We start from the raw sequence: 23,888 nt of genomic DNA on the forward strand, positions 1-23,888 counted from the left end.
TGGGAACTCTGGGCTGAAAGAATATTTATAAACAAATGGAGTACAAGTCACGAAACAAAATGCTAAAAAGCTCATCAAAATATGATAAAACTAACAAAGTTATTGAATTTTAAAGTTTTGGGAGAACAGTCATATGCATGTCCTCACGAATATTCATGACATTAGCGATATGAGTGGGCTGATGACAGAAAAGTTAGCAATCGCTCCCAACTTTGTTACTTTAACAAACCCTACTAAAAAAGAACACTGTTACAAAGTGCATTCAAAGTGTGTTCACAGTGGGTAAGGGTGTAGTCACAGAGTGTAACTGGGTGTTCACACTGTCACAAAGTACATTCGGTGTGTTCTCAGTGGGTAAGGGTGTGGTCACAGAGTGTACCTGGGTGTTCAAAGTGTTACAAAATACATTCAGTGTATTCACAGTGGGTTTGGTCGCAGAGTGTAACTGGGTGTTCACAGTAAGGGTGTGGTCACAGAGTGTACCTGGGTGTTCAAAGTGTTACAAAATACATTCAGTGTATTCACAGTGGGTTTGGTCGCAGAGTGTAACTGGGTGTTCACAGTAAGGGTGTGGTCACAGAGTGTAACTGGGTGTTCACAGTGTGTTATTGGGTGTTAACTATGTGTAACTGGGTGTTAACAGTGTTCATAGTGCATTCACAGTATGTTCAGTGGATAAAGGTGTGTTCAGTGTACCTGGGTGTTTACAGTGTGTAAGGGTTTGGTCACAGAGTGTAACTGGGTGTTTATAGTGTTACAAAGTATATTCAGTGTGTTCACAGTGGGTTAGGATGTGGTCACAGAGTGTGACTGGGTGTTCACAGTGTTAGCAAGCATATTCACAGTGTGTGACTGAGTGTTCACAGTGTGTAACTGGGTGTTCACTGTGTGTAAATGGGTGTTAAGTGTGTTCATAGTGCGCTCACAGTATGCTCAGTGTGTTCACAGTGGGTAAAGGAGTGTTCAGTGTAACTGGGTGCTAACAGTGTTCATAATGCATTCACAGTATGTTCAGTGGATAAAGTGTGCTCAGTGTGTAACTGGGTGTTTACAGTGTGTGACTGGGTGTCCAGTGTGTAACTGGGTGTTACAGTGTGTGACTGAGTGTTCACAAAGCGTTTATAGTGCGTTCACATCAAGCTCAGTGCGTTCACATTGTTACACTATGTTCATTTTGTTCACAGTGTGTTCACATTTTGTTGACACATTTGTCTCCTTTGTGCATGTATCAGGAATGGTTGCAAGAATTAAAGGTTTCTTCATTATACTTCTCCTTGGGACGGCTGTTGGGGGTATTGTTAGTTTTAACATTGATTCATTCAATAATTATGATGCATTATAATACAGGTTAATATGCAGATAATGGACATTGTTTTAAGAACAATGCAGGTAAATGAGGGTATGAATGAAAAAAAAATACTGAGACGATGAAGCAATAAAAACTTGCTTTTCATACTCATTTAATAATAAGAACAAAAATATATTTACATCTGTTTAGAGTACTTGTACAATACAGAGGTTTTTACAACAGTCATTATCTGAAAATTTATGAATTTGCAGAATTTCATGAACAATGTGACCATTTTGAAGTATTTCTTACGTGTGACACATCACAAGTCAACTTTCCTTAAAGTTACTTCTCTCCTACGACGGTGTGGGGGTTCCAGGTTGCAAAACTTTACCCTTCAAATTCTAATTTTGTAAAATAATGCCTTTATGACTTCCCATTAGAACAAAAACCTTGTAAAAGAACAGGAAATTCTCTTTCAGGACATAGTGGTAATTTTTATTAAATATGCTTCAGTTCAGGGAGGCATTTCATAAAGATTTGGTTGCTTGTTTGCACTGATTTGCTCTCAGTCAATCAGATACAAGGATTTTCAGTAGCTCATAACAAGACAATGGACATTACTGACAGTAGGTGAGTTTTCATGCCTTTTTCAGACCTCCCAAACTCATTTCCAAAGGAATGTGTGGTAACATCTAAAAAAATAATATAATTTTGAAACAACAGCTCAAAATGGTCAAATATTCATACTCTTTCCTCCAAACTCAGAAAGGGTAAGAGCAGCAGAAGTGGTCTTTGAAGCAGTTCAACCTCGATGACCTTCCAGGTGCTGATAGCATCAAAGTTAAATGTTTCATATAACCTCCTCATTTCATATCGGCCAATAGCATGAAGCTTGAAATCAGTTCTTTGACCTTATGGTGTACCATCCGGTGACACAACCTTTTCTCCTGCGACAATTGCTCAGAGTTTTATTTTGTTCAGATGAAGGGTTAGGGTTGCAATAGGATTTTATGACAGGTTTAGGATCAGGTTTAGAATAAGGTCTAGTTTTCAATCCAGGCTTGAAGTTGGTCATTCCAATAACGTATGGAATTTGCAGCAGAGCAATCGTCACTGGAGCAAATATGGAACCGCAACATCAAGCTTTTTGATATTGATGCTTATTACAGCCTTCCTTGTCAGAAATCTTGACGATTTGTGCTGATAAGAATTGATATCAGCATGGTCGATAGGTCCCTGAATTCTCTTCTGAGCAATCATCACCATGATTCTTGGTCCACAGTGTTCTAAATTATCACTTCCCTCCATGGGAGGTAATATGAAGATTATGAGCTGCTGCTAGTAATACCCACCACTGATGGGAGTCGAGGCTGGTACCTCCAAGTCATGAAGGAGTAGGAGAACTTCTCCCATAGACTGCACATATGATTCATCCCAAGACCAGCCAAATGTAGCCTTCAAGCCGACCGAGTACATCCCTGATGTCCAGTGATCAGTCGTCCATTTAATGCTCCGAGTGTTTGACCACTAGTTATTAACACTCTGCAGTAAAAAAAACCCATCAATTTTGGTCCCTAGATCTATAACAGCTTTTGTAGTTGCCATCTTCTAGCTGACGATAGCAACAGGGTCAATCGCTTCATGCAATCTTTTCATAGCAGTTGTGACCATGGACTTCAGTTGCTTATCCTCAGACTTCACCTCCTGGAAGAAAGAATAAGGGATATAGAACAGTGAACTGCCATCTGGGGCCGATCTTTACAAAGGGTGGCAATCGATCCAATCAACCTCAAATATATGTAAAGCCATCATCAGAGCTGCAAACCTAAAGAAGAACATTTCAGTATTTTTAAAGCTGAAAATTAGTATTTTGGCAAGGAAATCAGTATTTTCAAAGAAATACCATAGGATAACACATAAAACTGAAACTTGAGAAATCAGTATTTTGCATGAAACCAATAGTATTCTTCTCATTTTTTCAGTACTAAATACTGAAATTACGTACTACTTGGCAGCTCTGCATCATTGTCATAATTTTCCCTACGGAAAGTTTGTACAATGTCCTTTTCTACACAAAGAGGAAGCACGTCGAATTGTCAAGATAATGATGAATGTATGAATATACATCATATCTAGAAAATATTTGAAAAAATTTGCATTTTAGATGTTGATGGTGCTGGCTTTCCATAGTTGTGGTTGATCGGATCAATCGTAACACTTCGTCAAAGAGTTGCGATCGCTGGGGCCCCATCTTACAAAGATTTGCGATTTATCCGATCAAACGCAACTATTGAAAGCCAACAAATAAAATGCTTTTTTTATATTTCCTAGCTTTGATGGATACGCATGCATTCATTATTTTCTGTAGAAAAAATTATGGCACTGATGGATTTCTATAGAGTTACGATTGATTGGATCAATCACAACTCTTTGTTAGACGGGGCCCAGGTCTATGACCACTTTGCACACTTTCTGTTTGGTCTCATTCCATAAGCTCTTATCCTTATTAGTCTAAAACCAGTTGATCTACTATCCACTTAATCTAATTACCATATAGCCCAAATACTATTTTGGCTAATTTCCTTCTCCTTGACCAAACACCACTTGGTCTATAACTGGTTTAGGAACCAGACAGTACAAGGTCAGTAATAAACTACTGAATTATGAGATTCCCACGACCTTCATAAATGGTCCACAAATTTCCATAAAAGATGATTTGGAGCCCAGTGATGTCTAGGAAACAGTGAATGCTCAATTTCTTTCATAACATTGTGCATGTAAAGGTAATGGAAAGTAGCTTACAACAAGCAAATATTTCATGACAAAGTCTATAAAATCAAGATTAAATGCCACACAATATAATGACAGATCTACATCTGGTACATTGAGATATACTTGTCTTTGTGAAATCATGAAATCTTAGCAGAAAACCAATAATTCTGATGATCACTAACACAAAAAGGCATATGTGGGACAGTGTATTATTATTGGAAAAATACCCAACATTTTTTGGAATCCCATGCTTATTTTGCTCATTTCTCTGCAATTACACTTTTTTTTTCCAAGAGCCATTCGGCACATATTTTTCATTTATACATACAAACACTTTGGTGGTTATTTCATTGGACTCTGTTTGAACTCATTTTAAAACTGTAACAAGAACTGGTATTTATCATTAATTGACAAATGTATAAATTTCAAGGATGATATTCTCACCAGTGATTCGATGTTGACTTGTGCTTCTTTGCCGTCCATACAGACCAGCAGATCATCACTGTCAGGGAAGTTTGTAACAGTACTCTGGCCGAACATATCCCTCAGTAGGACCATGAGACGTTCGCTGAATACCTGGCTATCGTTTTTGGCTGGTAACTGCTTGACTGCAAGAAGAACGTTACAAGTTTAAAGGAGTGTGGATTTGCAAATTAATACTTGACAGAATGGGACAAGATTCCAGTTGGTACTAGTTACAAAGGATGAAGAATGGCTTCTGAAATTTGAAAGCTTGTATGGATGAATCAATATTGCTTTGGCACATAACTTTTCTATAGGCTAACCTCTTAGTCTTAACCCGACAAAGTTCATTAAAAAAAAAAAAAAAAATTGCATACTGATTATGTATAAATTAGCATAATCATATATAACAATTTGCATGAAATAAATCACTATACAATTTTGTAGATTGTGTCCTAGACAATCTCGTGCCAATTTTCTGCGTGATCGTGCAATCAACAGCCAAAATCTCAAGGGGGGGGTAGCCTCCCAGGCTTCATTCGGTGAAAGATGAAATGAGTGATTCCTTCAACTCGGCTATGCCTTACTGAACGAATCATTTCATCTTTCATATTATGTATTCCATCCATCGCACTCATAAATATTCATTATTTGTATAACTATTAAACCATTGAATGAATAAATATAAGGAGATACTTACATTTTTGAGCGTCTGGATCGGAAGCAACCCTCACTACGACCGTCATGACAGCATCAGCGTACATGTCATTCTCAGCATTGGCTACCCACTGGAACACAAACAATCCATACAGCATTAATGATCTCATTCCGCAATTAGGTAACCCCCATTCAACATTCAGATATAATTTCATTATTCCTTAAAATGGAAATCTACTCAACAAGTAACCCATAGCATTTTTTGTGCGATTGTATGTATTATCTGTGTTGTAATCATTCCTTTTCTCTTTAATGATGACAGATCAGCCATTTGGTCCAATCACTATTTTGTATATGGCCATTTCGTCTCATAACCAGTTGGTCTAATATCCATTTCATTATTATCAATTTTGCACAATTAACAATAGTCCAATTAGACCAAATAGTATATGGACTAAATGGTTATTAGACGAAATGGTGGTTGGACGGAATGACAAGAAGACCATGTGGATAGTGGACAAACTGATGGTAGACCAAATGATAGCAGATGAGTTGGCAACTGGACGAATTGGAAATAAACAGGAAAAGGGAGGAATGACTCACCTCTAATGTTATAATCCTGGCAGCTGGGTCATGGACAATGTTGATTTCACCGAAGATACGGAGAGCGGGCTTGTCGTTGAGCTCCGTATATTCCAGGTCGGTCGACAACTGGGTGAGGTAGTGCGTGAGAAGAGAGAGCGGGGCATGGTAGGCGATGCTCTGGCGTTGGGTAACATTGCTAACAGCTAGATCCGTGTATTCTGAAAATAAGAATTACAGAAAGAAGGGCTTAGTAAGAGAGACAAAGTGGATATTAAATCGACTCGGCATTGTACAAAATTAGACTGTTTGCAGTGCAGACCAAATGGGTTTAGCCCCTATAGCAGACAAAGTAATAATAATAACAGGCATAATATATAGCGCCATCTATTTAGAAATATTCTATTCCGAGGCTCGTCGTTATTATTATTACCCCGGCTTTAGCTCCAGCTGCTTTTCAGTGCTCATGCATTCAAGGAATTAATCCTGCCGGGTACCCATTCACCTCACCTGGGTTGAGTGCAGCACAATGTGGAAACATTTCTTGCTGAAGGAAACTACACCATGGCTGGGATTTGAACCCAGGACCCTCTGTTTCAAAGTCAGAAGACTAACCCACTGGGCCACAACGCTCCATAACGAAACTGAACTACTTACCTGATAAGTCGGACGGTGCCATAATGGCAATTAGAGTTTATATAGACCAAATGGGTTTATACCATACAGAAAGACTATCTGGGAAGCAGACCAAATAAGTATGAACTGGACTAATTACCTGATAAGTCTGATGGGGCCATGATGTGATAGTTAAAGTTTCTCTTGACAAGGATCCCCGATATCTTGCTATTGTGCCTTGGGCGCTGAGCTGCGAGGCTACCCATCACCTGAAAGAGGATCATATTCAAAGAAATATGTACTGATGAAATATATTTCTTCACTTTTATTTTTATGCATATCTGAAGTTCTTAGCAAACCTTGCTTAAAAAGAAGAATCCATCTTGTCAGCCTAAATATATTGTAATTTTCATCTAAGGCACTTTTACACACCTAATCGCTATTTGCAATTGTCCTTGTAAATATCATCATCATCATCAAAATCAAAACCATCATCATCACCATCATCGTCACCATCATTATCAAGATCATGATCCTCATCTTCATCACTTTCATCATCATCATTGTCGTCATCATCACCTTCATCTTCATTATCATCATCATCATCATCATCACCATCATCATCATCATCATCATCTTCATCATCATCATCATCATCATCATCTTCATCATCATCATCATCATCATCTTCATCATCACCATCATCCTAACGACCATCATCATCATCATCATCATCATCTTCATCATCATCATCTTCATCTTCATCATCATCATCATCTTCATCATCACCATCATCCTAACAACCATCATCATCATCATCATCATCTTCATCATCATCATCTTCATCTTCATCATCATCATCATCATCATCATCATCTTCATCTTCATCATCATCATCTTCATCATCATCATCATCATCATCATCATCATCATCATCATCATCATCATCATCATCTTCATCATCATCATCATCATCTTCATCATCACCATCATCCTAACGACCATCATCAGTATCATTACCATCATCCTCATCAACATTCCCATCATCACCACCATCAACCACTCTTTATCATCGATACCTTTGCCATTTTCTCTCCCCTGAAGTAGAGCTCAACAGCTTGGGTAGTGCGAGGGTTATGAACCTGGATGTTATACTCGTCGTCGTCCTCGTATTCCCTCAGAATCGCAGCTTTCAATCTACTCATTTCATTCGCTTCACCATGGACCAAAACCTACAAATGTTGAGAGAGAAGGGAAAGTCACAAGATTGTAGACCACAGTGAAGAAAATAATTACATAATATTGACTGGCCTTGAGGGGAACATCAAATATGTCGCCCGCAACAGAATCATTTTGGGCCGAGTCTTTTAGACGAGGGCAATTTGGTTCATTTAAGGGCAATATATTTGATGTTTCCTGATAGAAGAGCCAGTCAATATTACTATTACCTACATCTGACTAATCTGTAATTCAAGCTATTATTTAGAACAATCCCTATGCCTGTTTGCTGATCACTACTTCTGATATCAGAATATTCACAAACTTTGTGGACCAATCCTTGCTAAGCTTCTTCCTCCTTCCTTCCTCCTCCCCCTCCCTCCTCCTTCTTTATCTTCTTCCACCTCATCCCCCTCTTCTCTCTTCCTCCTCCTTTAATCCTCCTCCTTCTTCTCCAACATCTTCTCCTTATCTCCACCCCTCATTTATACACATACTATCACCACAATTATTGCCAATTATTACTTACAATCTGAGGAGGTTTAAGAGCTCTGATGAACTCTGATGTCTGTTCATAATCAGCGTGAGCAGAGAATGAGATGTAGTCAACGGACATCTTCAGTGGAACCTTCTGACCGCTAAGAGTCTGGATCTCCTCGGGCGATGACATCACATGCTATATATAGAACAAGAGAAAATTACATCCACTTTGCAATATGAATCATATGCTACATGAATAAATGGTAAAACAAGAGAATATTGCACTTAATTTTAAAAAGGATATGATGCGATAATCATTAACATCATCACAATCATCACCTACACCACCATCGTCATCGCCACCATCATCGTCATCATCATCATCATCGTCATCATCTTCATCATCATCATCATCGTCATCATCATCATCATCGTCATCTTCATCGTCATCTTCATCATCATCTTCGTCATCTTCATCGTCATCATCGTCATCATCATCATCATCGTCATCATCATCATCATCGTCATCATCATCTTCATCATCATCTTCATCATCATCATCATCGTCATCATCATCGTCACCATCATCTAGTTCATAGTACCTTTGCCATAGTGCCTTCCACACTGTAACCAGCGATAATGAGACCGTTACGCCGGTCCGTGCACCAGTTCTCGAACAGCTCCCTCGACAGGCCAGACTGCATCATACCAGGGCTCGCCATGACAACAGACGGCCCGACGTCATCAAAGTGGTCCATCCCACGTAGGTTTGAAATGTGCTTGAATACAAATGGATTGCTAACATTGATCTGAAATGGAAAAGACAATAAAAAATAGACACAAGAAACAGCTTAAGCCCTGCGTACACCACACAATCTGATATGATTAAATTTTCACAAAAAAAATTGTATGAACGATTGATATGAACATTCCGACCTATGAAATTAAAACATCAATTATCCAAATAGTGGTTAAAATACTTAAACTGAAATTCTGGTCTATTTTCAGCCTCCCTGAAGGAACAAAATATAATTGAATTCCAAATTGTAATGACATGATCGGCTGTGACATGAAGCTGATTTCAACTGAAGTCTTACCACAAGGCTTGCAGCAAAGGAGCATTCCTAGCATTACATTGAATTCCTCTTAAAATGATTGTACTTCTTTAAACTTCCATATTAAATGGAATATGTGAATTGCTAAAAAATTGCATCATGGTTGAATAATGCAGTCTTGTGATGGGCTTTACGGTTCACCACATAGCTAGTCCTGAGAAAGACTGCTGGATAGTGGAACAAACAGAAGTTAATGAGAGATGAAACAAAAATGAAAATAAAAAAAAATTATAAAGGCCGGATAGAGGGAGATGAGAAATGTGAGGATTTTTTTTGTATGTGAGATAAGGAAAAGTCCTTAATAGGAGAGTAAATCAAATGAAATTTATCTACTCGGAGCAAGGGCGTAGGAAGGTTGAGACAAACGATAGGTAGATTAGACTTGGGTTCACACGTGAACCATAACTCTTCTCTCTGTTATCTGTACCGCCATGCATGTGAAGGATAAAGTTTAAGCATCCCGGTGGGTGTTTCAGAAATGATGCACAACTTTACCCCAGACTGGAACATGTTCTTAGGACCTAAATCAATTACAGTCGAGGCCAAAAGTTTACATACACCCATGGAATTCAGTGAGAGTATTAAGCTCTTTAACATGATAGGGATGCTGTTGGGATTAAAGTACATTTCAGGTGGAATTTTCTTTGAAGAAAAAAAGTAATGTTCATGCCAAATGAATTTTATTGTTTGTTATAATACATGTATTTTCAAACATTGTTTCATAGAAAGTTATAAATGCCAAATCTTTTATTCATATTACATTTTCTATCATGATATGTCACCACTGAACAAAAAAGTGTAATACGAAAAGTTTTGTCAAGTCTTTTTTTTATTTGTATAAAATATGAAGATTTTTGGGGAAAAATTGACACCTAAATATATTACAGCTCCTGGTGACAAAGCAATTGATGAAGGGGCATGACATACCCATTTGTTTGATATGGAATTTGTCATAATAGCACAATTATTTTATAAGATACAGTACAATGTTTGGCAAGTGTCAACTTTTCTTTGAATTTCCTGGGTGGATGTCAACTTCTGGCCTCAACTGTGTATATGGACATCATTGACCACAAGAAAGGATCACCAGTTGTGGGTAAAGTCATTAGTAACTTTATAATCTTGTTTTAACAAAATATATAACACATCTTTTTTGTTAATATTTACAATATCTATACTATGCGACTATTATTATTTTGTTATAATCATGTATTACCTTTGTCAATATTGTATATATGTATTCTGTAATTCTGATACTGATGTGAATGCAGAAATAAATAAAATAAAATAAAATCAAAATATTCATTAGTGGGCTGATAATGTCACATCCCCACTTTCTTTTTTCATACCTTATTGCATGAAATCATAAATGTTTAATTTGTTCATACAGGTGTAAATGATGTTTCTCCATTATGATGAAATAAGTTGCAGCAATAAATAAGTAATGCACCTAATCAGTTGTCAATTCAAATGTTTTATTTCATAAAGCTGTAAGTTTGATTTGATTTGATTTTGTTATAATCATGTATTACATGCACCTTTGTAAATATTGCATGTATTCTGTAATTCTGATACTGATGCAAATGCAGAAATAAATAAAATAAAATAAAACTTACAAACAGCTTTACGAAAAACCCACCGAGACTTTTTTGGGCGGGACAAACATGACGAAGAACTACCATTTGAGAACACTATACCCCAGTTCCCCTTCTCATCAATTCTCTTCTCCAGCCGTAACTGCCTCAAGAAAGCAATTTAAGTATCAAAACACCTGTTTCTTGACATTGGTCCAAAGATGAAACAACAGCCCACCATATACAGTCACAGCAGAGGGCCACACACAATGGGATGCATGTGCAGCGCTGAGTGCGGTCCCTGTAAGCAGGCCGTCATTTTTATTCGCTTACTTTCCTTATTCCGAGGTCGATTTTCTTCGTTCGAAATTGAAAATGGACTAACATTGGGTTACTGAATACAATATGCCTTTGAAAACGTGATTAAATATGGAATACAATAATTTCATTCCGAAGGTCCTACTACAGGCAGAGAAGTCTTACGTAATAGCGCAGCTGTTGTTTATCTTTTCGTCCTTTGCTCAATGCTCATATACTGGCCTGTGGTGGTGAAATTGAGACAGCGGGGATTACCCCTGGATTACTTGGCCAAGCGCGGTTGATAAGGGCTTGGAAATAAGTTTTAGGAGATCCAAATGGGGTACAACACCGCAGTTCGCAATCTGAACTGCGGTATTGTTTCAAAGGGAAGTTTGACGTAATGACCTTACCTGTCTTCGTATCTTCTCATTCATAGCATCTATATATGTTTGGTAGACGGCCATGCACTTCTTAGCCAGAGATGAGGCATAGTAGATTGGTATATCATGCAGCTCAGGGTGATTTGACCAATACTCATCTACACAACAAAACACAGAGAACAGGTCACCACTCAAACAGGAATAAAATAACAGACTGGTATATCATGAAGTTCACAGTGGTTGGGTCAATACTCATCTACACAACAAAACACAGAGAACAGGTCACCACTCAAACAGGAATAAAATAACAGACTGGTATATCATGAAGTTCACAGTGGTTGGACCAATACTCATCTACACAACAAAACACAGAGAACAGATCACCACTCAAACAGGAATAAAATAACAGACTGGTATCATGAAGTTCACAGTGGTTGCATCAATACTCATCTACAATATAGTTTTGAGATAGAATGGGTTATTGCTTTATGTAGTATGATAAAATGGTTTATTGCTTTATGTAGTATGACTGATGAGCGGCTTTGCAGAGATAATTTGGCTCAAAAAGAAAACACTTATACAGAAAATTTTGCTAGGACAGTGCGCAAAACACAATGTAGCAAAATAGCAAAATCAATACAAAATAAAAGCTCTGGGCCTCCTTACAAAAACGGATTACCCTCAAAATAGTTCCTGATAACCATCTTTGGACGATATAGGTGAAAAATCATTTACAACTTTTTTCATTTTCAAATGATCTGACGGATTTTTTGTTTTTATCCAAAGGGGTATACTTTAAGTCCTAAATGAAATAACAGTAACTCCAAGACTGTGTCCTATAGAAAAACTGTTCTTCTATAGATTTAATCTATAGATTAATGCGTAAGTATGACGATACACCAACCCGGTGGACTGTACTTTCACGGATGAGGATGAATGGTCAGATTTGTGTTCAAATACAATTCTGCCAAAAAATAGTCCTGAAAAAAGAAACGCAATTTGATTAACCAATCAAGAGCAAGGCTTTATTTCTTGAAATTTCTTAAAACATGAATCTCCAAAAAGCAAGTCATTAAAAAAGAAACTTGATTATCAACCAAATTTAATTGTTCTATTTCCCAGAGTTATGTTCAAATGCAACTCTTTAAAAGCAACAGTGATTTCAAAAGACCCAAAACCTGATCAACCAATCAAAAGAGTTTTTTTCATTTCTCAAGAGTTGTGTTTAGGCCTTGATCAACCAATCAGAAGAGTCGTTTAATTTCTCACAGCAGTGTTCAGACCTTACCAAGAATCAGAAGAAGCTCCTGTGCTCGCCCCAGGGCAAAGACGGGTATTAAACAGCGCCCTCCTCTGTTGACTATGTCGTGAACCGTGCTTGTGAATCGGGCCTCTCGGTCTTCCCGTTTCTCATGTATGTGAGTGCCGTAGGTGGATTCCTGAAAAGAAGGAAAGTAAAAATCCTCATTGACGAAAAAATCATGGCGTACTTGTGTTATGGGGATGATAGTGAAGAAAATGATGATGATGATGAAGATGATGAAGATGGTGATGTTGATGATGATGGTGAGAATGGTGATGATGATGATGGTAATGATGGTGATGATGGTGGTGATGATGGTGATGATAATGGTGATGATGACGATGACCTTGGTGATGATGGTGATGACGATAATGGTGATGAAGATGGTGAAAATGATGACGATGGTCTTGATGATAAAGATGGTGATGATAATGACGGTGATGATGAAGATGTTGATGATGATGACGATGATGAGAAAGACACTGATGACGATAAATGATGACGATGATGATGACGATGATGATGTTGATGATGACGATAATGATGATGATGAAAAATGATCATGATCATGATCATGATGGTGGTGATGATGATCATGATGCTAATATAATACTTACATAACGGTAATGAGTTGATGATGAGGATGACAATGGTGATAGTTATGAGGGTGATAATGATGATCATTTGTTGATCACAATCACAACTGCAATGTCAAGAATAATGAGGATTATAGAGATACTTTTAATGATGATGGTGAAGATGATGGAGAAGATGATGGTGATGATGGTGGTGGTGATGATGATGGTCCTGATGATGATGGTGGTCGTGATGATGATGATGATGGTGATGACGATGATCTTGATGATAATGATGATCATAATGGTGATGATGATGGTGACGATGATGACGATGATCTTGATGATAATGATGGTGATGATGACGGTGATGATGATGATAGAGATGAAGATATTAATGATGACGATGATGAGAAAGATACTGATGACGATAATGATGAAGATGATAATGTTGATGATGACGATAATAATGATGATGATGAAAAATGATCATGATGATGATGGTGGTGATGATGATCATGATGATAATATTAATACTTACATAACGGTAATGATTTGATGAGGATGACAATGGTGATAGTTATGAGGGTGATAATGATGATCATTTGTTGATCACAATCACAACCGCAATGTCAAGAATGAGGATTATAGAGATGCTTTTAATGATGATGGTGAAGATGATGGAGAAGGTGATGGTGATGATGATGATGGTGATGATGATGATGGTGGTGGTGATGATGATGGTTTTGATGATGATGATGGTGACGATGATCTTGACGATAATGATGGTGATGACGGTGATGATGATAGAGATGAAGATATTAATGATGACGATGATGAGAAAGACACTGATGACGATAATGATGAAGATGATAATGTTGATGATGATGATGACGATAATAATGATGATGAAAAATGATCATGATGATGATGGTGGTGATGATGATCATGATGCTATTAATACTTATATAACGGTAATGATTTGATGATGAGGATGACAATGGTGATAGTTATGAGGGTGATAATGATGATCATTTGTTGATCACAATCACAACTGCAATGTCAAGAATAATGAGGATTATAGAGATGCTTTTAATGATGATGGTGAAGATGATGGAGAAGATGATGGTGATGGTGATAATGATGGTGATGATGACGATGATGGTGATGATGGTGATGATGATGATGATGATGATGATGGTGGTGATGATGATGGTTTTGATGATGGTGATGATTATGGTGATGATGATGGGGATTATAGTGCTGATACTGACAATAATTCTGAAAAGGATGATAACAATGAAAGGAATAATAGCACTCACTGTAATGAGAATATCTGGTTTGATATTGGGCAACTCGGCCTGCATCAGATGCCGGTCCTCTTGGCGTGAGAAATCACCTGTATACAGTATCTGGGAGAAGAATACAATTAATAATAATAATGAATAATAATGTTTTATTAACCCAGGGTAGCCACTTCCATTAGTAAACTACTCTACCAGCGGGCCCTGCATATAAACATGTTATTATTACCCCTCTCCAAACTAAGCTGCTGAGCAACTAGCAAGAAGGCAGAAAGTCCCATTTTCATAAGTCTTTGATGTGCATTGGTCGGGAATTGAACCCATGACCTCCCGTTCATGAGGCGGGCGCTCTACCACTGAGCCACCATCACCATAAATCAAATCACATAAATCACATTACCATAAAATTCATGCAAAGTACATTTAAAGAGAAACAAAGGAAAAAAGAAATGTACGCCTACCCGGACCAATTAAATGCCTCAATATCTTTCATAATTAAGGGAAAGGATTTTCATCATTTCAAAATCAAGGAATTCTCTAAATTTGATGAAAATATTTTTTTAAATGTCAAAATCACTCTTTTTACATGACAAATTGAAAATTATACCTGTAAAGATACTGGCTATCATTCAAGAAGAAAATGCAGCAATTAAAGAACAATTTTAATGCTGCTGTTATGGAAAATAATAGCAGTTGATCAAATAACAGTGCAAATGTTAACATTGCCAATTTAAACAAAAAAGCCTGATCAAATAAAACTAAAAAAAAAATCAATGATACCGATGATTTTTCAAAGAATAAAATTAGACCAAACTAACACTGCAAATAAATAAATGTTGCCAATTTGAAAAAAAAGCTGATCATATCACACTACAAAAGAATTTAATGTTGCCAACTTGAAAGAAAGCTGATCAAATAAAATGACGAACAAATATGTTGCCAACTTGAAAAAAAAACCAGGTGGTCAAATAACACTAGAACAAATATCAATGCTTTCCTATTTGAAAAAAAATAATAGCTGATGATACCTTGACACCAGCAATCTCTATCAGGAACATACAGGCCCCCAGGACATGACCGGCATGGAAACATGAGAAACGTATCCCATTTAGATCGACTTCCTGGTGGAAATTAACTGTTTCGATCCGGTCCATGCTCGTCTGGAGGTCTGCGTCGGTGTACAGCATACGCTCTGCTGACAGGTTACTGTATAAATAGACATGGTACAATCAAAGGTAAATACCGGTTGTGGTAATTATCTCAAAATGAGTTCGAACATAATCCAATGAAATTACCACCAAAGTGTTGGAATGTTTAAATACAAAATATATGCCGAATAGCTCTGGAAGAAAATGCATAATTACTGAGAAATTAGCAAAATAAACGTGGGATTCCATCAAATGTCAGGTATTTTTCCGAAGCAATATCAATACACTGTTCCACAAGTTTTTTTTGTGTTATTGATTATCAGAATATCCGGTTTTCAGCTAAGATTTGATTATTGCACAAAGATAAGTGAAAAGTCTATTTCAATGTACCAGAATTAGATGTTAATATGGTGGTATTTAGCCTTGATTTTAAAAACTTTCTCAGGAAATAAAAAACGCCAGTGTCGAAAAGACAGAGCAAACACCATTGCTGTGCCTGCCCCACTGCCGCCTTTTGGTTGCCTACACTGCAGCATACTTCTTTAGGTGAAGATTGGTTTATTCAGACATCTTTAAACCCACAGAAACTTTTGAAGTTGTGGTCATCTTCACAAGCGAAGGATGAACATCATCATCATCATTAAACACGTCAGAAAAAGGAGTAGTAGTAGAAGTGTTACAACATGGTAGACATCTCAAAAGAGCGCCATGAATTGTTCCCCAAACATCAATACAATTTTAGTACTTGCCTGACTTTGACATAATCCGAGAGATTCCATCTGTAAATAGCTTTGCTTGCATGGGTCATAAAAACTCGTCCACGAAACTGAGTGTTCTTTAGAAAATACGGCAGACCTCCACAGTGATCTAAGTGAAAGCTGGATAAAAATAAATATGAAATTGATTAACTAAGATATTTCAATATAGATTATAATACAGAAAATTGCTAGAGTTCCTATTGAACTCTTGAGATACGGGTATGCGCATGCAAGGAGAACTGTGCAGACTTGGAGGACCTCACCTTACATATACATGTTCAACCGTAATTCTTCTCACATATAATGTATACATGTGGTTCATTACTTACTGGCTAATAAGAAGGTCTATCTCTTCAGGGTCGATAAGATCAAAGTACATGTAAGGTAGAGTTAAAAGGTAATTATACCTAAATTTCTCAATTTTTATAGCCTTTTTTCAGCCAAATGTAGGTCTTATCGTCCTGGAGTTCTTGGATATTAGATGGTACAAGGTCAACAAAAGCAAGCAGCTTCATAGAGCTATATTGCATTTATTCCTCTACTATGGATTTTACGGATATTTGTGAAATATATCTTATTAAATAAAAAGATGTTAATTATCCATAAGGGCTATACAGTATACAATGTACCGTTACTGTACATACTACACTGGGTATATCCATGCATTGACCACCATGACATATGACAAGGCCTGTATATAAACTATATATATTGCATTATTGAATTGTTTATTGGGGGGGCTTTTTATAAACATATATATGTTCACATTATTGTGAATAAATGTGAATACCTACCTCTAGTAAGAATAAGAGGATAATTTAAGGAAAAAAATACTTACTGGCTAACAAGAAGTAGGTCTATCTCTTCAGGGTCAATGAGATCAAAGTAAGGTAGAGAGTCCATGCCATCACGACCGGGGTGGATTCCACAGTCAAGCTACAAAACAAACATGATGATTCAATTGCACTTTAACTCTGTGAAAACAGGGTATGCATGCCTAGAAATGTTCTCGCCTATATAAGTCAAATCTAGCTGTTAAAACTGAAACACTGTTGCTACATTAAATAACACAAACGTTTTGCTCTTAAATATCGTTTGTAACCAGCCACCTCAAAATCAACAATAAGAGACCCAAATGAATTTTTCAGATTTTTACTGAGTTTAAACAAGCACATACTAAGCTTTAAAATTATATATGATTTTTTCAAAATTTATCAACAATACCTCACTCAAATACTTGATTTGAACGCAGAGAAAGTATAGTGAGAGCTCAGACAATAAGGAGCTAACAACATTTGAAGTTTGTGTTCACTCCAGCACCAGATGTGCACAATGTGAAATTTCAATGAAACTCCCAAGCAATCCGCAAAAATTTGTGACAAAGTAACACTTAATTGAATCTTGCTTCCTATTCAACTTTACGACTACAAATGTTCAGTATGAAGATGAAGAAAAACTCCTACAGACAAGCTAAGTTTCGAATTTTGACTTTTTCGAAAAACCAATTTAATATATAGATAAGTATTAAAATGAGAACCTTCCCTTGCAACTTACATGTAGGTCACATTGTACTTTAACATTGTGAAAATAGGGCATGCATGCATGCATATAAATATTTCTGCCTTTATTCATAAAGCAAAATCACCCAAACACGTAATATGTTTACCATGATTTCACATCGAACTTTGGAAAGTTCATCAGGGACAGACCGCAATCGGTTTATAATTGATGATGTGCATAATTTGTGTGTCTGAGTGTGCTTAAAGGGATTTTAAAAAGCCTACTCTTCTTTTTTATCATTACCTGTATATAAAATCAATCAGTGGAAATTTCTCTGGCTTTAAAGCTTAAAGGGGAAGTTCACCCTGACAAAAACTTTATTGTAAAAATAGCAGAAAAAAATAATAAAAAATATTGCCGAAGGTTTGAGAAAAAATCATCAAATAATTAAAAAGTTATTAGAATTTCAATTATTTGATTTGTGACGTCATGTGCGAGCAGCATTCCTACATAGCAAATGGTAAAAAATCAATGAAATGTCATTTTCTCAGAAAATTTATAATGGTTTTCGCTGTACCTTTCATCAATAGACAAATCATTTCACACCCGATCATGAATAGAAAAGAAAATTAAGTCATCAGGAACCATGCAAAATTTGAAATTCATGCATTTTATATTACATAACACATGGGGCAGCTGCTCGTTAATGACGTCACAAATGCAAAACTTTGAACTCTAATAACTTTCTTACTCTATAACGGATTTTCCTCAAACCTTCATTAATATTTTTTTACTATTTTTTCTGCTATTTTTGCAACAAAGTTTTCTTCAGGGTGAATTTCTCCTTTAATATTTATGAAATATAATATCACTTTATGGTTGATAACATTCTTTCAAACCTCTTACAATATATAGGATTTTTTTTTTCTTTTCCTTTCTAGAACCAACTTTAAATACACTAGGGGAGACCGGGGTTAGTTGGAACATGGGGTAAGTTGAAACATTGTAATTTTCTTTAAAGCCTGTAAAATAATTTTATGCAATACTGCCCTAAATTTATTGCTATTAATAATACAAGTGTTGAATTATTAATGCAATAAATTGAGGGCAGTATTGCATAAAATTATTTCACAGGAATTAAAGAAAAATTACAATGTTTCAACTTACCCCATGTTCCAACTAACCCCGGTCTCCCTACATCTTGGAAAAATTTCCCCATAATTTCTATGAACTTACCATAATTTTCTTTCCCTTGAATTCGAGCATTATGCATGACCTCCCGACCTCTTGTCCAGCACCCCTGTTCGAAGGAAAACAATTATTTCTCATTCACATCATGTTTCTATTCAAGTTATAAAGAAAATATAGTTGGTGAATTTAGACTACCGTGAATCATATTCATCATTTATAATATTCAACAAGTCAGATGTGCTGTCCTGTATTAACTTAATCAGCAGTGGATTCATGATTTATAATGGAAGTCTTTAATTAGGTAAGTAGCAAAAGCGCCCTCTAGGAGCATTCTGAATAAGGCATTGAGTGTGCTGGCTAGAATTGCAGGGCAACTGTTGGGGCATTGCTTTCTATAGTTTTTGCATGTGCAAGGAAAGGTTATTCCCCATGGCATCATTGTGTTTACGTAGTTGAATGTTTATGGCAGCTGTCTGGACTTGAAAAAAAATCTTACTCAGTGATCTTGTGACTCTGTGTGCTGCTGGAACTTTGGCCTTGCTTTCAACCTCTTGCTATTCACATTTACAAGTATCATCCCACTCAAGGTATTCATTCCGATAGAGCAACATTTAAACTATATTGTGAAATTTGAATGAAATCTACTGACGCTAAGTGTGTTTTTTATGTCCCTGTTTCGGCGGCGTCTGGTATTTTTGGGAGTGTTGTTGGGCATTTCCATATGCAAATGCATGCGCATTGCTGTTTTCTATTAGTGCACCTTGGTCCCAATTAAGATCACAACTTTTGGCTTAAAAAACAAAGAAATAGACCCTACATAAGAATTGAATAGGCGATTTATACAACCTTAAAACTGCAATAACTTTCTTATTTCTGGGGCAATTGAGATTTAAATGAGGTTTTAATTAAAGGTCTTGATGAGCTCTAAATGAGGCCAAGAAGAAAACACCTTATTTCTGAGATTATTTTTTGCAACATACCTACTTTAATAGATGTCTTATTAGAATTTAGATGGCTGATTTCAGAAACAGTTTAATTTTATAAGACCTGATCTGCAGCACTTGTTCACTGCTACCACCTTGCCTGTGGGGAATCTACAGGTAGGACTATGGTATGCCAATGTTGTCCAGAGCACACACTTTAAAAAGTCATTAAAATATCACTTTTGTGACCAAAATTACTAATTTCCGTACAGTTGCAATTTATTTTTCAATAGTAACTTGGGAATAATTTTTGTATTCACCAGAGCGCTCAAAAACTTGAATTTTGGGCATATTTTTGTGTACGCCCTCTATTGGTGGAAAGTAATATGGCAAGAAAATTTTCATTTTTTGATCTCTATTTTTAATTAAGAAAAAAATGATTTAAAGTATCAAATTTAAATAAGAGCCAATTTGTATGAATAATAGGTGTAATGGAAACTGTCAGTGTAAAAACATCAAGCATTTGCCCCCCAAAAAAAGAGAAAATTAGCCAAACATTGCCACTCTTATTTTGCCACACATGGAGAAATAACTGAGAACAAGGTTATATTATAACCTTGTTCATTGAATGAGTGATCTGCAGTAAAGCCTTACAATGGGAGAGAATTTTCCATATTTAGGCTAGACTTGCTTTTCAAGAGACCAAAAGAAACATCAACTTGAATAAATTGAAACTTTATTATAAATAATAATCATAATAATCATTTGTAATCATGTAATCATATCAAATTTCATTATTTGTTAAATTTTAATTTTTTATCTATAATTATAAAATTATGAAACGCTACTTGACTGCAGACACAACTGTATTTTTCCAGTAGATGCGGTATTATAGGAATAACGCATTCCGCGGAGTTGTTTAGCGAATATGCAGTGCACGAGAGGTTTCTTCTGAGCATGCGCACTCCACACGAGCCGGAGGCGAGTGTGGAGTGTGCATGCGAAGAAGAAACCTCGAGTGCACTGCATATCGCTGAAAAACGACGGGTAAAATGCGCCCTTTTATAAGATGGCTAAGTAATTTCGATCGCAATTTTAAGCACCTTATATGAGAAAGAAATAATGAAATAGATCTAAATCAAATATCAAAAATTTTGAAATTGCACTTACCGTGGGTTAGACAATTTGGGTGCGCGAAAGTCGCACGGGCGTGCAGGGATAGACACTTTTCGCGAATGATCACGTGGTACGCTTTGACCAATCAGCAAGCTGCAAATTATTTAGCCATCTTATAAAAAGGTGTAAGATATAAATTGTCCTTCAAAACGGCATTTTTCACTTCAGCCTGGATCTGGAATGCCCCTTTAAATTAAGCCTTTGGTACGCTGGTTGCTTTTAACAGGCATCTACATGTATGCTTTCTTTGCAATCAGGTAAAAGCTTGCCTTTTGAAACACCACCCCCAGCACCACGAACCACAACACAATACTGAATGAATTGCGTTTTAATAGCAAGCAGGTTTTAGCTAACGCCAAAGTGAATAGGTGGGACATATAAAATAGAGGGGAAAAATATAGCCAAAGAGGAAAATCAATAAATAAAATAAATACTTACAATGGTCGGACAATCAAACGGTCACTTTCCTCCTCTGGGATCTGCGCATCTGGCTTTCTTTTGGCAGCCATTGCTTCAAATTATAAGCGATTTCCATAAAATTTCAACGACCCCGGCAGCTACTCCACACGCGCGATCATTAAGAAAATATCGCCCTCTGTAATCAGCGAGCTGCGCAGTGTTTCCACAGCTCCAAAATAAATTTCCCGAAATTGGATTCCAAATTTCCTGAAATTCATAAATATTTCCTGGAATTTTCAAGTTTGATTTTTAACGAAAATCGGGCAATGATACAACGAGTGTAAATTTGTTCCAGGTGGCAAAAATCAGGGAACTTAGCTTTTTTTGTCCGCCCTCTTTAAAAATAGGAACAACATTAAGAAATGCGAGCGCGGAGCGCGAGCGAAAATTTTTGAGCAACGTACAGTATGGAGGTTAAAATCATGTAAATATAACATGAATATTCATAGTTGCTATAGAGATCTATTTAATTGTTGTTTCATTGTAATTTTCGGATTTCCCGGAATTTCCTGGAATTTTTTCATTTCCCGGAAATTACCTGGAAAACGTATTTGGATTTCCCGGCCGGAATTCGGGTTATTTCCTTTTTAAGTGGAAACACTAGAGCTGCGAGCAGGCCAGCAGCAATAATAAGAAAGGGAAAAAAGGGGAAAAAGAGAGAGAAAAGGGAAAAAATAGAAAATAAAAAAAAAAGAAAAGAAAAATTATAAAAAGCTATTGAAAATAAACAAAAGCTGTGGCAAAAATAGTCAGTCTTGATTGGTTGCCAACCAATCAAAGAAGAAGAAGAAGAAGCAGCAGCAGCAGCAGGGAGAGGTTGTCGAAAATGTTGTTGTATATCTTTCACAGGAAATTATGTAACTAAACCCAATTCCATTAACACTTCCCCCACTTCTACATTGTCCTATGCTCTTTATAAACTGAAATTATGAACACGTAAAAGGATTTTTTTTTTCAAGATAGGGCACGTTACGCACTAAGGGTGTCAAAAACACAAAAAATAATGAAAAAGGGTGTATATTTCGCTAGGAAAGCTACGTGCTTAGGGTCAAATTTGTAGGGATGATAAAACAAAATTCAAATAATTTATAAAGGATGTCCCTTTTGCCCCAACACTAAGAGGCCGACTTGCGCGAGTTGTGGAAGGTGGGGTCGTGCTAAACTAAATGATGAGTAAAGGTAAAACCAACGACCGAAGGACCCGTGACCTTAGTATGGCTGTACATGTTTAGGGGTTCATTTCAGGGAATACTTGCCAAGAGTATCGTTTTGTTTCCAATACTTGTTAAGGGTAGGGTTTTGCACACCAATACTTGTTAAGGGGTACATTTTCGGTATATGGAATATACGTGTTTAGGGTGCTTTTCGAGACCTCACGGTTGGGTATGGTATCGACTCCTCAATGGAAGTGCCCCCCCCCTCCCGGGATATTTTGAGAACTCAATGGAATACAAAGACAATAGGAAATCGGTAAGTCAAATAATGCGACCGCACAGCATGAGCTGATAATATATTAAACCATAAAATTGACACTTTACAGAGCACTTTCAAGAAAAGTAAAAAATATCAATTTGTAAATAAAAAAGAAAACATGAAATATAACATGGCTAATTTCATGAGTTTTGCCCTAACTTTGAAAAGTTGTGAGTTGTCTTAATTGTTTGTTTCAAGGCAACCTCCCCCAATGCCTTTCCTTTATCCTGAAACGTGATACGTGAATTAATAGATCGCAACTCTAAAAATCATGCGCAACTTGAACCAATCAACAGCGCGCATTTGGGACTTGCGTTTGATTTTTTGACTTGCGTTTAAACGCAACTCTTTCTGCAACAGGCCCAAGATCTCTTCCCTTTCTCATATTTCTGCTATATTAGCGTAATTTTCTCTCCTTCGGTAAAATTTGCCTTATACTTTTCTCTCAGCCTCCATCTGATCTTGAGTTTTGCTTTAACACATAAAACGCGCAGACTTAATTCGCGACAAAGTGACGATGCAATTTTCTCATTGAGACTTTGGCTCAGTCATGTCGTCTGACTTGAAACAAATGTCTTAAAGTTTACAGAATATCGTTAGGGAAGATTTCTTAGACAAGCAAAATGCTAAAG

General features: G+C 36.7%; 1 protein-coding gene and 1 non-coding gene across 2 annotated transcripts; both read right to left on the reverse strand.

Moving 5' to 3' along the window:
* Positions 1 to 1,447: 1,447 nt before the first annotated feature.
* Positions 1,448 to 21,917, reverse strand: LOC121417434 (cleavage and polyadenylation specificity factor subunit 3-like). The gene is made up of 17 exons (XM_041611148.1): positions 21,763 to 21,917; positions 19,271 to 19,334; positions 17,373 to 17,470; positions 16,526 to 16,654; positions 15,657 to 15,834; positions 14,647 to 14,736; positions 12,735 to 12,885; positions 11,477 to 11,604; positions 8,680 to 8,886; positions 8,127 to 8,273; positions 7,459 to 7,611; positions 6,540 to 6,648; positions 5,786 to 5,985; positions 5,226 to 5,313; positions 4,508 to 4,671; positions 2,858 to 2,995; positions 1,448 to 2,618 (listed from the first exon to the last, which is right to left on the reverse strand). Exons 1-16 carry the CDS (start codon positions 21,831 to 21,833, stop codon positions 2,900 to 2,902), a joined length of 2,073 nt encoding a protein of 690 aa, XP_041467082.1. The 5' UTR covers positions 21,834 to 21,917; the 3' UTR covers positions 1,448 to 2,618; positions 2,858 to 2,899.
* TRNAM-CAU lies at positions 14,926 to 14,999 on the reverse strand. Its single transcript has one exon. It is a non-coding gene; the product is annotated as a tRNA-Met (tRNA).
* Positions 21,918 to 23,888: the final 1,971 nt, after the last annotated feature.

Source organism: Lytechinus variegatus, chromosome 6 (assembly GCF_018143015.1).
Source record: "Lytechinus variegatus isolate NC3 chromosome 6, Lvar_3.0, whole genome shotgun sequence".
Lineage (NCBI taxonomy): Eukaryota > Metazoa > Echinodermata > Echinoidea > Temnopleuroida > Toxopneustidae > Lytechinus > Lytechinus variegatus.